The sequence below is a fragment of the Strongylocentrotus purpuratus genome, unplaced genomic scaffold (genome assembly GCF_000002235.5).
Source record: "Strongylocentrotus purpuratus isolate Spur 01 unplaced genomic scaffold, Spur_5.0 spur5_scaffold_13, whole genome shotgun sequence".
Taxonomy (NCBI): domain Eukaryota; kingdom Metazoa; phylum Echinodermata; class Echinoidea; order Camarodonta; family Strongylocentrotidae; genus Strongylocentrotus; species Strongylocentrotus purpuratus.
Window position 1 is genome coordinate 14,057,493 of NW_022145598.1, and position 18,165 is coordinate 14,075,657.

The 18,165-nt window shown below is 37.6% G+C and overlaps 1 protein-coding gene across 1 annotated transcript; it reads left to right on the forward strand.

The window, feature by feature from the left end:
• Nucleotides 1-3,931: 3,931 nt before the first annotated feature.
• On the forward strand, nucleotides 3,932-17,886 carry LOC592686 (kremen protein 2). The gene is made up of 10 exons (XM_030982966.1): nucleotides 3,932-4,188; nucleotides 6,830-6,956; nucleotides 8,161-8,298; nucleotides 9,164-9,316; nucleotides 10,075-10,350; nucleotides 11,052-11,119; nucleotides 14,134-14,410; nucleotides 15,130-15,246; nucleotides 16,652-16,742; nucleotides 17,390-17,886. Exons 2-10 carry the CDS (start codon nucleotides 6,842-6,844, stop codon nucleotides 17,784-17,786), a joined length of 1,632 nt encoding a protein of 543 aa, XP_030838826.1. The 5' UTR covers nucleotides 3,932-4,188; nucleotides 6,830-6,841; the 3' UTR covers nucleotides 17,787-17,886.
• The last annotated feature ends 279 nt before the right edge of the window (nucleotides 17,887-18,165 follow it).

Here is an 18,165-nt window from a genome sequence, read left to right on the forward strand (position 1 = left end):
TTGCAAGGTCTGTAACGTTCATACTAAAGTGACCGAGCATCCCAACAAATTATTAAAAGCAAATCCATTGATCTGATGGTACACATATCTAATTATATTCCAAAGGAAAATTGTTAAACAAAGTCAAAGTATCAAACAATGTTTACTTTAGTTGAAACTTTTAAATATATCGGTGGGGATTTTTTTCGGATTTTTCGTGGAATTCCCACCTGTCTCGATATGATGTTGAGAGCAGCAGTCGGGTGTCAGGTGTACAGATGAATAACCCTCACTGGTGCATGTCCAGACAGTATCGTTCGAAAGTAGCCCAGCGATGTTGTGATGGGTAGTGATTTGGCAGACATGTGTCAATAGCAATGAATCTAAGGATTACAAGGTGAAGGGAAGTTTAAATTGCGGTAAACATTTAACACAAATATAGTGGGTTACCAACCGTACTCTGGATCGTGACAATAATAGTCCATATATATTTGATATTTATATAATATTGGATGGCTTTGAGTGTGATACAAGAATATATTGCTCGAGCTATGACAATATTGGACGAGTCAAAGACGAGTCTAATATTGTCTTAGCGAGAGCAATGTATTCTTGTATCACACGAAAAAAAGCTATACAATATCATTATTATCATTTATATTATTCTGACTAGCGAAATAGCTAAATTGTACTTACCTCGGTAAATATAGCTTTGTTTTCGTGTGATATCGAAATGATATCGATATCAATAGTTGAAGTTCCCGGATGATTGAGCAATACGAAAACAACATTGGTCAGTCATCCGGGTACTGCGCTAAAAATATTGAATACACTGATATATTGTACCACTTGAAAGCCGTATATAAATAATAATTGCCAATCTCCACCCAGGTGTGAAAGGGTACCTGGAAATTACAAGGGTAATGATAACTACAGGGCCCGTAGGAGAAGCAGTATTAGGGACTTTTAGATTTGCAAGAAGACAATGTGGATTGCTACGATCAACGTCCTTTTAATGCACTGCCTTGAATGGACGTCACATGTATCAGTCCACGCAAATCTAAAAGCCCCTATTGATGCCGATGTTGCTGCTTTGGGTCAAAAAGACTCAATAATTCCCATTCTCTGAAGTCAATTAGGAAGTATTGCCTTCAAATGCCCTCATATTCGAAATATTACGAGAAATGAAAATTACATGCCAAACTATCATGTCACATGTGTGTTTATGTAGTCCCATGGCACAACGATGTCTTTTTGTCTTTTTAGCAACAATATTCAAAGGCGTGGGGACGGCGTTGTACGATCATACGATTGGAATGTACTTAGCTATGGTTCGATTATTTTTTCATTTGTACACGATTGCTATTTTCGGTTCAACGGTTTCAGAACTGAAACCATTGAACAACAAAAGCAATACAAAAACTGACGATCTACTGGTTATGAAATATGAAAAAAGAGTAAATAGACACATGCCGTTATAAAAGTAAAAAGGGGGAATCCCTAATGTGTATATCCACACTCCTTACATTTATATTTTGTATTCATTCAGATATTCAGTAAAAGCCAAACATGTCCGGGGTCATCATGGCAGCAAAAAGTTTTAAGAACCTGTACAAGGCTACATCCACGATGTTGTTATTCATAACTATGACATCATAATAGTTTAGCACGATATAAAACACGATTGCACGTATTTTCGAAAAATCAAGGGTAATTTCAATCCCCTATAATAATTGTATGTCCGATAGAAATCATGGTCGGATTGCGTAATCAATCATTGTCATGTGCACGCGTTTCAATAGATGACACACAGTGTTTATTGAAATTGCTTTTTGCTTATTTTTCGAAAGAAGTTGCTTTGTGCACACAAATCTTGCCCACTAAAATTCAAGGTTGGTAGAAGCTTTAACAAAGATTACATTATATACAGTAGGCTTGCGGGTGCACCATGTGAGAGAGAGGGAGGATTGAGGAGTCCTGAAAGATTACATTATATGATTATCCCAACCTGTGCAAGTTTTCTGTATCAACTTGCTTTGTGTTATACATGAAATGAAATAGATGAAACATATATCTAAAGATAAAGAAAACAAGAATACATGGTTCCATTGAGAAGATCTAAGCTAACAAATTTCTTACCACAATTTGTGGTTGAATCCACCGGGGCCGATCGGCTGGAGCATGTTCTCCCGAGAACCGGCAACAACAAGAAAACATGGAGTAACATCAAAACTCTTTTCTGCCCCCTGTCCATGGTGAGTTTGCTACACTGTACTATCTGGCACACATATGAGAACTCTCCCTGTACTCACGGAGTTTACAACAGAGGTCACAGAACTATAACTTTCCAAAGCAGTCCATCTATATATACATATATCTCTCTGTAGTAAAATGTTTATGTAACCAATTTTTCTTTAGATTCAGAGCTGATGGTTCATTGCTTTTATACAATGGAGAAACGAACTTAGCATTGATACAAATATTGCATATCCTCAATATCCTGTTACGGTAGATTCCCTCACCTCGCCTTTTAGTTAGGCTATTGTGTTTATTTGCAGACTATTTCTGGGTACTTGTTTCATATTAACACAAAGGATTTTTAATGGGAAGGTAGGTAAGAGAACGAGAGAGAGAGGGAGAGAGAGAGAGATAGAGAAAAGAGAGGGAGGGACAGAAAATAGTCAGGGAGAGAGAGAGAGAGAGACAGAGAGAGAGAGAGAGAGGAAGAGAGGGGGAGAGGGATGGAGAGGCAAAAAAAGAAAATAGTGCTAATTGTTGAAATGAGTAAAGGTTTTTTTTACCAAGCTGTTTTTCAATTTGACAAATATATAATAAGGTGGACCCTTCCTTGAAACCTTTATATATAGATAGATTAGCGGAGGGTTAGTTGGGAGTAAATGACAAATAGGGCACACATTGTCATTGACAACGTAAATAATGTATTGTTTGTTTGCTTGTCTTTTTGGCGAACTTACATTTTCATAATAAGAAAACAAAAACAAAGACACACACATACACACATCACATACACTATTAAACACAAATAATATAAAGGAATCAATCAATTAACAAAGTTTGGAGGTTTGTATAATAAAAACGGACACTCTGTTCAGTAGACTGTAACTAAATCATTATTTAATGAAAGGGCCGTGGTCTGAAGTGTTTTTAACATGCTGAATGTCACCTTTGAACGGATGGATATAGTCATTTAGAGTGAGACACAGCATTTTAATCGTAGCTCTAGCGCAGATTAGATTTGTGAACTTGCTTGTTATGGCGCTGTGCAGGTTGCAAGAAAACAAATATTGAGCCAGATCCTATACTGCTCTCGTCTAGAATCTGATCGGTTTAACATTTAAAAAAGATCTTCTAGTTTGTACCGATATATTCACCGGGCGCTCTATTAATCAGGGATCACGTATTGGTAGATTTTTTAAGAAATGAAATCGGTCAGATTCTGGATTAATAATGCAAAATCGGTCACACATGGGAAGTTGCTATCACTGTGTGTAATCTGGTTCTAGACGTTTTCAATAAGTTAATCCGTTTTAACTCCCTGTGCGTCTACCACGCGTAGATGGCGCTAAATCTTCTTCTTTTTCTTCTGGTAGTCTTTAAGATTTGCAAGTACAAGTCTTGATCCACTCACTCTCCCTAGAGGATTGAAAAACCAAACCCGGTAGAATTAATAAATTGACCAGGGGATTTAACGGTGTATAACTAAGTCCAAGACTAGATTTAGAGCATGACGTGGTTATATTTGCACCGTGCCTGGTACAGCAAACGCCCACAGAATCCCTCCCCTGTAAACCAGAGAAAGTTATGTTGCACGTATAATATTCCCGCATTGAAAACCACACCCCAATGAGTACGAACAATAAAACCTAGCGCAGACGTTCGCGAGAGCTATGACGTATAACCCTATTCATCGGCCCCTATTCAATAGGTAAAACTGCATAATATATATACCACAAACCTCCAGATGCATGCACAATTGAATGTGTGTTGTCGGTAGGACAGAACGAGCTTTGAACGTTAGTAATCAATGACGCTGTACTATTAAAGAATTCACCATGTCGTAAAATTATATCGCCTAGCCTCTCTGATAATTGTGGATGCAGTACATTATATAGCATACGAAATTGTCTACCCGAGGAAGCATACATTCGTCTGATCAACAGATTCTGGATAATATTCAAGAAACAGTTGGTAAGTATAATGTTTACAATTTTTTCTCGAACCAGATTCGGAAACAAAATCATCTCATACATTTAAATGCACCGTTGTATTGTAAGATAATTCATCATTTCGTATACATTTTCATCATTCACTTGCTTTGCTGTTGAACAGTGAAAACTGCATTTAATCGTTTCACCTGTCACCAACAACAGTGTTTTCCCGCTGAATTGAAGGCGGTTAAAATAACCCAGACACAATCAATGTTAGCATCATACTATTTAGCAATGACATGCTTGGTGATGCATATATTCGACGCATTTACATGTGCTTTCGAGTACAGACATAACTGCACGTCTAAATGAGTCAGCCATGAACTAATAAGAATGATTATAATTTATATTTAGAAATTTGTAGAATACAATATAACGGCTGGAGATGGCTTTTCAGTTAAATTCATACCTGTAAATTTGATGTTATTCAATGTTTTTCTTAACAGATGACTGACGAATTATATGTGGAGTGGTTTAACCATAGGACATTTGTTGTATATACTTTTAGATTCAAGCTATAATACGTCACATTCTGGAAAAAAAAGTAAATCTGGAAAATCAAATCTTGTCACATACTTTAAAAAAATCATGTTCAAAATTGATGAGGGTAAGGATCATTCAGTTTGTTAGTGTAAGCAGGCTATCAGAATGTGGGGTTATATCATACAATATTTCCGACCGTAAACACTATGATAATATTTCCATCTATTTTCTCGATCAGCAGCACTATGAATAGAAGTTCCAAAAACAACTTGTTCAATAGTATAACTAATGCACATGCCTCGGAAGAGGTCAATATGCAAGCCCTATTAAACAAATTGAAAAAGACAAAATGATATCAATAAAGGTAGCTGTGATGTATACTGTCTTTACCTTTCCATGCAATAGTGGCTATATATCATTGGCATTGTATGACGCGCAGGCGATGTTATAGAACACACTATTACTTTTCAATTGTACATTGTATCATAATCCTATCAGTGTCTACTATTATCGACTCCTTTAATGTAACTTATTATTGAACACGACTTTTTGTTTATGTGTCATCCTGTAAATGGATGGAGATCAAACAAATGCACCCTAGGTAAACAATTCACAAAGGGTTAAGGCCGTGGGTAAATAGAGACGACGAGAGTGCTCCTATTCATCATATACCGAGATCATAGTTTGTGCCAGACGTAAGAAGAAAAAAGGGTGTTCATACTTTGATATGCCTTGAATTTGAACCTGTTTCAAGTTTTAAAGACCGTCAATACTACTGGGCCAGAAGGGATTAGACCACACAGCAAGGTCACTGACAGGTGGCTATCTCATTAACTCAGCTCTCAACTAACATAAGAAAAAGAGGATCATGGGGGACCAACAGGCACCGATTGGGGAAGTTTTCTATATAGAGGGAGCAAGTAGATACAAGTAGGACAATGGGGCTTTAAGTTTCAAGTTTTATTTATCTTTCTTTCATAACACACTTTACAAATATGACATGAATATAACAAGTGAACAGAATATGGCGGTACAATAGAAAGATGAGATGACCTTGGTTGAAAGCAAGGCTTGTGGATTTAAGGTCCACCTTCTTGCATCTACATGATTTAGTTGACAAAAAAGAGAGATATTTTCCAAAATTATGATTATAATAGCCATAATAATTATGAAAACAACAACAATAGCAACAATAATAATAATAACAATAAAAATAATGATAATAATAATAATGACTCCTGGGGGTGTCTCACAAAGATCCTTAGTCGAACTTAACTCTAAGTTGGACTTAACAATAATGGAAGCCGTTAGCATCTTTGGAAATATTTTGAAAAAAAAATATTTTTGAAAGGCATACAAATGTTAATTCAAATTATTCATATTTTCTATTATCAAGGAGATTTCATGTTCTTGAAGTGGTATTTATGAAAAGTCTAAAACACTTGAATTTTTGCTTTTGAATATATTTTATTTTAAGGCTACAAATGGCTCTCCATAACGTTTAAGTCCAACTCTCTTCCACAATATATTTCGTAAACAATTGACAAAATTGAACTAAAACCAGACTGAATAGGTCCTTTTATATGCACCTTAATTAATATGCAAATAGGACACTCCGTTCTTCATGTATTCTGACAAAACACACACCCTATTTATTTGCGAGAATTTTCAGGAATAAAGGAGGCAGAGTTTACAGAAGAAGACGATAATAAATATTGATAATAAATAATAATGACATTAATGATGAGGATACAAATAATACTAATTGATTAAAAAATAATAATAAAAACAATGATACTAACAAAAAATTGTTGAATAAAGAAAAGGGAGATTTCATGTAAATATTGTGGTGTATCAGGAGGATTGAAAAAGCATTTTGCAGTCCCCTCTCTCTCCCCTCCCGGTTTGAAGGCCTCGAAATTGAAATGCTTAGTCTATGTTTCTGAGGCTGACCTGATAAATACTGCCCCCTCCCCTCCGCTGTTTTTAATTCCCGCATTCGCCTCAGAATTTTATTTTAGCGGTTTTATTTATTAATTTTGTATTCATTTCATAATTAAAATAAGAAATGGTTGTTTCTCTTATTTATTTCTTGATTAATATATCAATTTGTTCTTATATATTTTATTTTTTTTCAGTGACAACTTAACATGACAAGACAAAGCATGTACGACCAACGACCAGATTACCGAATACTTTTCACCGTCTGTATCATCGCTGCAAACGTCATCGTTACTCCAACGTTGGCTCAATTTAAAACACCACGTAAGTATATTTTGATTTATTGCTTTAATCTCACCGTAGTGTCTTCTTTGGAAAGTAAACAAAAGTGATCACGTTCGAATGTGTGCTTTTGTTTCTACGGGATTCATATGAGAATCTCATAATAATATGACCTGGGGGTGTTTCATGAAGCTGTTTGTAAAGTTACGCATGACTTTACGAACGATTTGTATATGAAAAGCCAAATGGGATGCTCAATCATTATTAACTGCATCAACTAAAATTGAACTGTGCAGATGTAGATTAACATTCTTATTATAACAACCATTTTTAATGCAAAGTATATATTTTGCCATAATTTAATTGAGGTCATTGGAAATATCAGAAAAAACTTTGGGCATCCTATCTGGCACTTCATATACAAGTCGTTCGTAAAGTCATGCGTAACTTTACGAACAGCTTTATGAAACACCCCTGTCTTAATGATAATGTGTCCCACGAAAATCTGTCCATATTTATAATAACGTTTAATTCTGTTTGTTTGAAAACCTGTTAAAATAATTATCTGCTCATAAGATTATCCGTTTATGTGATCATCTGTTCAATGATAATCTGTCATATGATATATGTTAATTATGTTCATAAGACATCTGTTCATATTGATACTTATTCATGTGAAAATCCCTTCAAGTAAAAGTCTTCTCATATCAAAATCTATTCATATGATAATATGTCCGTATAATAATGTGTTCATACAAAAATTTAGTCGAACGAAATTATGGTTATATCGATATGTTTCTAGGAAAATATTTTCTTGGAACATTGCGTTCATATCATGATAATCCGTTTAGATATAATACATTTTTCAAATGACAACCTATTTAATAATAATATGTTCTTATGAATACCTATTCATTCGATCCTCACATTAATACGATAATCTGTTCATGTGAGTTTGGGATATAATAATTTTGTTCGTTGTGATACTTGAATCATATTAGTTATCTATTTGTATGATAAAATGTTAACATGATCATATTTTCTAATAATATTATGTACATATAGAAATCTGTTCATATTACAAAATTCTGTTCATTAAATTGATACATCGTAATCTGTTTAGGTCTACACGTATGTAGTGATTTGTTCAAATGAAGATCCGTTCAAAATATAAATTAATCTATCAAAATTATATCCAAATAATCCTAATTATTGATATATTCAATCAACTGTTTTGTAATGACAGGGGCAGCACGGTTTGACTCTAATGCTTTGTGGAAGGGAACACCTGAGGTGAGGTTCAACAACAACAACAATTGGGTCGTCATATGCGCAGACTCGCGATGGAATATAGAAGTAGCAAGAGCAGTATGTTACCATCGAGGTTAGTAGCAGGGGATCCAGGATCTGTAAAAGGGGATTAGTTAAAAGACAAAAAAAAAATAACGTGTCTTCAAAGTGTGAAATATATGGAAGGGCTCAATTACGTTATGCTCTCACCCTCTCTCGCTCTGTTGTCTGTCTGTCTATCTGTCTGTCTCTCTGTCTCTCCCTCTTTCTGTCGATCTATGCCTTTAAAGGATTGGGACACACGTCCGATCCCCCACACCCTCTGAATTCGCCACTTATATACCCTTATACCCTTATATTATTATGAGCAAAAAAAAGATATCGCAACTTGTCATAATAGCCTTGATATTGAATTTATATTCAACACAAATTCAACAAAATGCATTATTTACATTTGAGTACCATATTTTAATGCCTTCACATTACATCCCTCCCTTTTTTAGTTTTTACTTTCATGTTCCATTTTAAGCTTCTTTTTAATCTTCATGATCATTCTGCACCACTTTATAATTAATGTCAATGAATTTCTTTGCTGTTATTTGTTTTGGATATCATTACACATTTCACTTGTTCAACATCGTTCCTTTCTGGAGAGCAGAGTCAATATTCCTGAAGCTAACCTATCATTATTAATATAACTAGTAGTAGTAGTAGTAGTAGTAGTAGTAGTAGTAGTAGTAGTAGTAGTAGTAGTAGTAGTAGTATAGTAGTAATAGTTGCAGTAATGATAATAATGATAATGATATTGTCACCATCATCATCATTATCCACATCATCATTACTGGTGTTGTTGTTGTTGCAGTTATTCTCGTCACAATTAGTATCACTTTTATTTCATGTATTCGGTTTTGTTTATTTTACATATTCTTGAATTTTCATCAATTTTGATTTGACACCAGGATTCGGCGGAGTTATGCTGATGGGCACCAATACGTTAAATTACCCGGTCGAACACGCATCGTGTACTCCCGATTATTCTTCCACGCCTCCTCTCTACTGCCAAGAGATTTCCACCAGATCGTGCTCTGAAGTACTGATGATTTCATGTTTTTGTAAGTTGCAATATCTCCATTGAACCGAAGCTTAAACGTGCAGCGAGATGGCGAATGGGAAAGGTGCCATGTTTAAGACGAGAAGGCGAGTTGTGAGAACTCGCCGAGGCACCATCCTTTTAAAGACAAGGCGGGAAAGTGCTTTGGCAGTTAAACAAGTCGCCTTTTCGCTGCCGGTTAAGTTTCCCTACCAGTGCCACATATTTGGTCACATGAAATAAACGCACTGTCCGCCGTCTGTATCTATTAAAAGACATCACGATTATAGCCGTAAATCTTACGAGTATAATCATGTTATCCTGACACCATCCATCTTCGGTATTCTTCCATTCCCAATTCATTTTCTTTGTTTAACTTTTGAAGTGCGAATCAGAAGCAAATACCGTTATTAATCAAAATCAATCCAAACAACTCCTTTCGATAGTTTACTATGATTTCAGAATGTATTTGGTTATTTGAAATGTATTATTATTTTGAACATCACTATGTGGAAAATCAAATCGCCCGTATTTTACTCAAACTTGAACCCAACGCTGGGTAAAGGACTTTCTTCAACATGGGGTTTCGCAAATGAATTTAACCCGATGTCTAAACATTGTTTTTTAAACGTGATTTTAGCCTCAGACTTAGGATTACCTGAATTAGTAGAATACGGTGCTTTGAGATATACAATCGGGGCACGTTTATGATAAAATGTCAATGCTTTACATTTACACCACTAGTTTTTGTTCCTCTTCCGTTGTTTAAAATGTATACAGTACCAGGTTATCAGGGCTGTTATGGGAACACGAACTCCAACCCGTACTTTAGCATCACCCCTCCTCAACCGTTCGATCAGACCCTCCAGGACTGCGCTCGAGATTGCTACTCCCGGGGTTACGAGTTCGCCGGTGTGTCTGGCCAGAGATGTTCTTGTGATAATACCAACGAACCCGCGGAAGGGGATGAGCTTGGTCCCGCAGCCTGTCAGACTGCCTGTCTGGGAGATAGCGACCAGGTCTGTGGAGGCAACAATGCCATTAGCGTTTATGATGGTGGGTTGAAATAATTATTCATTTCTATCAATTTGTCCAATTTTTAACGTCAAAAACGTTATTCTGTCAAAAATGTTATTCCGTTTGTGTTGCTAAGAAGAAAGCTATAAAACTTTTAAAATGTAACGCTAAAAGTCAGAGGCTGACGCATTCCTACGTGCTACGTGTAATGAGCATAATTTTAGTCGTGTCATTTAAAGGCCCACTGCACTACTGGTAGCTACTTGCGCCCTCTATATAACAAACAATGCCTAATCGGTGACCATTGGTCCCCCATGATCCTCTTTTTCTTATGTTAACTGAGAGCTGGGTTGATGAGATAACCACCTGTCCAGTGACCTTGCAGAGCGGTCTAATCCCTCCTGTAAACTATGGCAGATAAGCTTTAACCTGACTTTCTTCTTTTTTCCTCTTCTTCTCCTTCTTTTCTTCTCGATCTTCTTCTTTTCCTTCTCCTTCTTCTCCTTCTTCTTCTTTTCCCTCTCTTTTTCTTCTTCTTCTTGTTTTCCTTTTTCTTCTTCCTATCCTCATTTTTCTTTTTCTCCTTTTCCTCCTTCTCTTCCTTCTTCCTCTTCTTCTTCTGTATCTTTTTTCCTCGGTATCATTTTAGCGATTTCGTTCTCATACGGATTATTTAACTGTTTTTATTGTATTGTGATAATAAATGTCACATTGTTCTGTCTTCCCATTAATCTTTAAAGCTTCCCTGGGTCAGTGTGGATTAGAGCGTGTGATTGAAGATGGAGACTCGGGATACTTCACATCTAAGGTATGTGCAAATTTATCCATGGTTACAATGATTCATAGACTTCTCCATGACCCATTCTGCATGTTCTGGTGAAGAAATTGATCATGATTACAATTATTATTATCATCATTATTTTAACTGTACATCTCCTCTCTATTGGACCTCGTTTATTTATAATTATGAATCATCTAATATACATATATTTACATTTTTCTCTCTCTCTTTAGCTATATCTCTATCATTCACAGTTTCGTCCTCATAAGTTATCTCATTCCTCCTACTCTCTCTCTCTCCCTCTCTCTTTCTCTCTCTCTCTTACTCTCTTTCTCTATCTCTCTCTCTTTCTTTCTCTCTCTCTCTCTCTCTTTTTTTCTCTCTCTCTCTTTCTCTCATTTGTTTTTCTTCACTCGTCTTCCATCTCTCTCTACAATGTTTATGTGTATGATCGTAAAACTTTCGAAAAACCATCAAAAGGCGATTTCAACAGCATTTTGCGTCACTTATTCAGGCGCGGATCCAGGATTTTTCAATAGGGGGGGGGGGGGGGCCGGAAATTTGAAAATTGCGCATACCGTTTTTTCAACTCAACATAACAATACTGACAAGGTCATATTAGAAGCAACATACCGGTACAATTTTGAGCATATGTATTCTGTGAAAGCGTTATTTATTACCAAAAATAACCCGAGAAAAATATATCGAAAATTCATATTCGTGTTCCCCCCCCCCTCATTACGCGCGAAGCGCAGAACCTTTGTTGTTTCATGAAATTATTAGAGAAAGAAGAACATTCGTTGTACCATTCTCGACTCTTATTCTTTGTCTGAATTTAGTTCCTCCCCCCCCCCCTCTCCCGCGCGAAGCGCGGAAACTTTGACCTTTCATAGTTTAATGAAATTATTAGAGAAAGAAGACGTTCCGTTGTACCGTTCCCAACTCTTAATCCTTGTTTAAATGCAGTTTCCCCTCTCTCGCGCGAAGCGCGTGGAAGTTTTGATATTTCATTAAATTATTAGAGAAAGAAGAGGGTTCGTTGTTCCGTTCTCGACTCTAAATCCTTGTCTGAAGTCAGTTTCCTATTGCCCGCGCGAAGCGCGGAAGCTTTGACCTTTCATAAATTATTAGAGAAAGAAGACGATTCGTTGTACCGTTTTTTACTCTTTGTCCTTGTCTGAATTGAGTCCCCCCCCCCCCCCCACCTCTCGAGCGAAGCGCGGAAACGTTGACCTTTCATAGTTTAATGAAATTATTAGAGAAAGAAGACGTTCCGTTGTACCGTTCACAACTCTTAATCCTTGTTAAAATGCAGTTTCCCCCCTCCCACGCAAAGCGCGTGGAAGCTTTGATGTTTCATTAAATTATTAGAGAAAGAAGACGATTCGTTGTACCGTTTTTTACTTTTTGTCCTTGTCTGAATTGAGTTCCTCCCCCCCCCCCCCCTCTCGCGCGAAGCGCGGAAGCTTTGACGTTTCATTAAATTATTAGAAAAAGAAGAAGATTCGTTGTACCATTTTCGACTCTTAATCCTTGTCTGAATTCAGTTTCGGCCCCCCTCCCTCCAAGCGAAGCGCGGAAGCTTTGACATTTCATTAAATTATTAGAGAAAGAGACGATTCGTTGTACCGTTCTCGACTTGTCAGAATTTTCAAAAATGTTTCCTTGTCTGCTCCTACCACCCTTAGCTACGTGCCTGCTTTAAAGGGAAAATGAAACAATCATGATTGTAATAGTACACAATTAGGTCAGTAGAAATGAACGGGAAAAAAAAAAAAAAAAGATCTATTACACCAACCATGGATAAATCACGCCCGGGAGCGTCAGATCATAGTTTTGTGTTATCGGGCGAGGGCCGGGGAGTAGCGGCCAAGTGAGATTTTGCAATGTTGAATGCTGAAATTATGCATTCTAGAAAATCCCTAAGCCCAATATGTACGTTCTTTCCGCTATATTTTTTCGAGCTATATTTCTAAATTTCCTGGGGGACGTGTCCCCCTATCGGGCCAGGATTGCCGCCCCTGTCCATGATTACTACGATCATGAGTTCAAATACAAGAACAAGCGAGTCAGTATGAGCTGAATTTAAATGAAGGGCAAAATAAGAGTTGTAAAGCGGCCCTACCGTTAATTTCAAATTATATGAGTATATAGCTTCTATTTAAAAGACATCCAAAATATGGTGCCCTTTTCAAATTGCTCGCTAAAGAGTGATTACCTTTGTAGCGCAGGGGCTGTTTTTAACGTTTAACTTTGAATCCGCGGCTCGAGATTTTATGCGGCCGGCCTGGTCCCCTCTATTCACGAACGTTTGTCAAGCCTTCTGGAATGACCCAAAATCTCCCGATTACAGTTTTCCCTTATTCGTCGTTACTGTCACTTAGCGCCATTTCCTTTTCTTTCTCCCTTTCTCACCCGACTTTTCTCTTCCCCCATTGTTGTGTATTACGGGCCGGACTTTGTTGGGAGATTTTGGGAACACAAATTCGGTCCCTCCGACCCCGGAGTGGGAGGGAAGGGGGGGGCGTTCTTCGTGTTATTTTCTATTTTTTTCTCTCTTTCTCTCTCTCTCTCTCTCTGTTTCTTTTCTCTTCTCCTTTTTTTCTTCTCTCTTCTCTTCTCCTTTTTTTTCTTCTCTTCTCCTTTTTTTCTTCTCTTCTCCTTTCTTTTTTTCCCTCTTCTTTTCTTCCTCTTTTTTCCATTTTTTTTGCGCCGCCAATAGTGGGGGGCCGCGGCCGTTTCGGCACCCCCCCCCTGGATCCGCCACTGCTTATTGCAATATGCAATCATTACAGTGACACGCATTACGCAATCCAAACCTGATATGTATGTACAGCAGGTTACTAAAAAAAGTATCGCTTGTGTTTTCCTCTGATTCAATATGTAAATTATTTTAGTCCTAGAATTTTCCATTATCATATTCAATATCTCAATATTTTGATTTTATTGTGCTTATATTGAAGTGGAAATACATCAAATGTAATCAAAGTCTTTGCCATGATATCGCAATATATCTTTTCCCTTTTCCTTTATTGCTCAAGGGTTTTCCAAGTAAATACCTGTCCGATTCTGACTGCCAACATGAGTTGATCGTCAACCTGACCTCATCATATCTCGAGATTTATATCAATTACCTGTTGGGTGACAACGACGTGCTCGAGTTATATTTCGACTCTGACAACATAACGCTAAGAGGGGGCAGTGGCTTGGAGTCAGCCTACATATGGTACCCCGAGTTTGGTTCTATAGTTAGTGTCCATTTCCAGGCGCAAGCTCCGACCACTGGGGGCTTCTTCATCATCTATTTCAATGCAGAGTGTGAGTATCAATGTTCCGTTGCTACCATGAGTATGTCTTTTTTCAATGCCATATTTATTGCGCAAAAACAATAAATAAACAAATGATGAATGATTAGTTTCATTGATTTCATTAATTATATATATTTTTTTAAAGCAAGGGGGACCTACTTTAACCTGAAAAGCCGTGCATAAGTATCAAAAAACATCCAACACTGATATAACAAATTACAATATATACATATATATATATATCATACCAAATAGAAATAATGAATAAACTATACCAAATAGATAGAAGGTCAACAAATGTATATATACATTTGTTTTAAAATATACGACATTGTACTTCAATACAATAAACTTCAATTCAATACTAAAAAGCGTTTTAAAAAGGCAACTGACAGGGTTGTAGTTGGCAAAGAGGCGTCAAGCTTTGGTGATACGGTTCCCGTACATATATTCCTGAAGATGGGAGCTACATAAGAACCGAAAGAACGAAGTCTCTGTGGGGATATTTTCATATTAAAGAATACTGATGATATTGGAACAAAATTGAGATTTATGGTTTTCAGTTATGGTTTTCTTTGCTTTTTGGGGTATCTTGATATAGAAAAGGCTGTGTGCGAATAGCTATATCATCCGCTTTTCTGCTTTCTTGATAATGTTACATTGGGATATGTAACATGGTGAGTAATAAACTGTCATTGATGCAGTGTCATTTGTTTATTCCTTCCGCAGTGAACGAGACTACTGACTACAGTTCAAGTTCAAGTTCAAGCTACGACACACCTCCCCCTAGTCCACCTTCAGAGTCTACGACGACCACTGCCAGTCCACCTTCTAACAACAATCTTGGTAAGGACACGTCCATTGCTCTCCTCGCCTCTCTGCAAGATCGCTCGTTTGCCAGACGAAATAAATAATTGCATGAAACAATAGGCACCAATGTTTGACGGTAGGATCGCTTTTTGCAATTAACAGAAAGGCTATGTAAAATTACTAATGTCCGGTCTTGATTTAAACACTGGTATAGATATATCGACTGCTACGAGAGGCCTGGCTGTTTTATGGGCTCAAGGGGACGTTGCATCATCAGATGACCCCTCGGCGCGCTGCCTGAGGGCCAACAGTCAGGCCTTGGATATTAACAGTCGATATGTCTTTTATATACCGAATTGACACAAAAATCTACCAAGATTTCTTACCTTATCATTTTCTTGAGTAAAGATTGGTTGAAACATCACGGAAAATATTAGGCATTGTCTGTTAATCTTCGCTGAACGGATGACTGAATGTTACAATCATTTGGGAATCGCAGAGAAAGAACACTGTAGGGTATCCGCGCTCGCACAAACTAAGTTTTAACAAGTAAACCAATGGGGATCGCAGCAAAATTTTACTATTTTCCTGGTACCCGGAATCTTGCGGGAATCTCACTCATGAACTATTAACCGGTACTGGCATTGATTGTTTCTTTACGGGCATTGCTAAAATCACGACTCCAATTTCGACCAATCAGATGGCTAGATTTCTAAAGAGAGGTATATAATATAGATTAATCTTGTACTGGAATTGAATAACTAATAGTGACGCCTTTGGTATATGTATCTCTTGATACACTAGTGTAGCACAAGGAGGTTGCTTGTGTGTCACGGTTATAACAGTGAGAACAGTGTGGTATTTTGCTAGAGGATCGTGATTTTATTTTTCTAAAGAGAGGTGTCGGGTCCGATCTGTGCTCGGTGCTTATATCCATAGACAAGGTGCTTTTCCCATAAAGTCCCTCTCGACTCAGTTGTTTTAAGCCCCACTGTACTACTTGTAGCTACTTGCTCCCTCTATATAGAAAACAATGCCTAATCGATGCCTGTTGGTCCCCAATGCTCCTCTTTTTCTTATGTTAATTGAGAGCTGAGTCGATGAGATAGCCAGCCGTCAGTGACCTCGCTGGGTGGTTTACTCCCTCCTGGCCAAACTACTACATACGGCCTTTAAATACCCGACAAGATTGAAATCAACAAGAATTGCAAGGCCCAAATTAAGTAGAGTATTAATTTAATTTCATTTCATTTCATTTTCTTCTGCTTTCCATATAAGTATTTTCGGTAACATAACAAACTAGGCAAGTACTAAAAGGAACTTTCTGACAATTAGTCATAAATAATCAAATGTACATAAAATGTTAAGTATAACAAAATGTGTGTATGTATGGTTTTAATGACAAATATCTATGTTCTTGGTCTCTTTTGCATATTTCCAGCGTTGTACATAGGAGTCGGAGTGGCAGCTGCAGTCGTTATCATTTTGTTCATAGCGCTATTGAGTGTTTTCATAACGGCAAGAAGAAATAGGTACGATCTTTTTTATTTTATTTATCAAATACACATCCATTCAATACGCTTCTATAGGCGTTTTGAAGTCCAGTTTGGCACATATTCTGTAGACGTAGAAGTGCAACGCTTCTTGGAGTGTGAGCGCATAGGAAAGTTGATCAAAGCTCAAAAGACATGAATGAGATAAACGCATGAAATAACAGTAGTAGAATGAACTTCGTGGCAGATGATTGACCGTGTAGCAGATCAGAATGATTAATTTTCAAATTTTCGAGGGCAAAAAAAAAGGGCTCACTTCCCCCCCCCCTCCCCCTAGAGCGACCCCCTCCCCCCTCTCCCCCCCCCCCCCCCCCCCCCTGAGCGACTTTTCGGCCGGCGCGATTTTCAAATTTTCGGGAGCAAAAAAGAAACAAAATTGGGCCCCCTCCCCTGAGAAATCCTGGATCTGCGCCTGCATTGGAGGATCCAACTCTTACACCGTCAATCATTATTATTTACTACTACTACTACTACTACAAATTTTGCTACAAAAGTACCAACTGAATTATTTTAGCCAGCTGCTGATTTTTTAAATGATGTTTCTGCTTTCAGAGAGTTATTACAAATATGAAACAGAGGTTAATACTTAATTGATGATTTCGTAACGTTTTCCATTGTTCTCACAGATCTAAACCTGCTGCAGGAGGTCACGTGGACGTTAACTCCGCTACAAACGTGGCGTACAACATGGACAACGACAACGTAAAGGTTAACAGTGGTAATACACCTGGCACACACTCGACTGAAGATACACACAGATACGCCACCATTGACGGCGACGGCGGTTACTATTACGCACCTACCAATGGCCCGCAACCGCCATTGCCACAAGCACGTGATGGAGCCGCACCAGCCAATCAGGAGGCGCAGTATGAAGAGCTGCCGGGCGACACTGCAGGAACTCCATACCAGTCGTTAACAAAAACAGACGCACAAGCATATCAGGAACTGAGCAAGGAAGAAGCGCCTTCATATACCACACTCAATCCCCCTGCTAATAATGAATACATGGAGCCGATATAAATAGTTTGTTTAACTCCAAATTAATAAAACAAATACAACAGAGCAATAACATTTATATCTCTGTCAATGATTTTACGTATGTTTTTGTACATCTCAATATCAAAATAAAACAATCCGCCAATTGTACGTGTGATTGCAAATGACTCGGGCTATTTTCCACTCCAATCAGCGGTTGAGATGAGCCTAGCTGGCGACGAAGAGAGATCAAGAGACCAGAGTCGAACGAGCGATCGAGTACCGTTAACCATGAGGCCTTTTGGATTTTGGCTTTTGCTGATCTGCATGAGTTATTAATAGGTACACTTTAGCATGCTAATACGCCATCTTTGGATTTATTGTGACCAATCAAAAAGGCCATCTCCCGGTTTGCTTCGTTCGT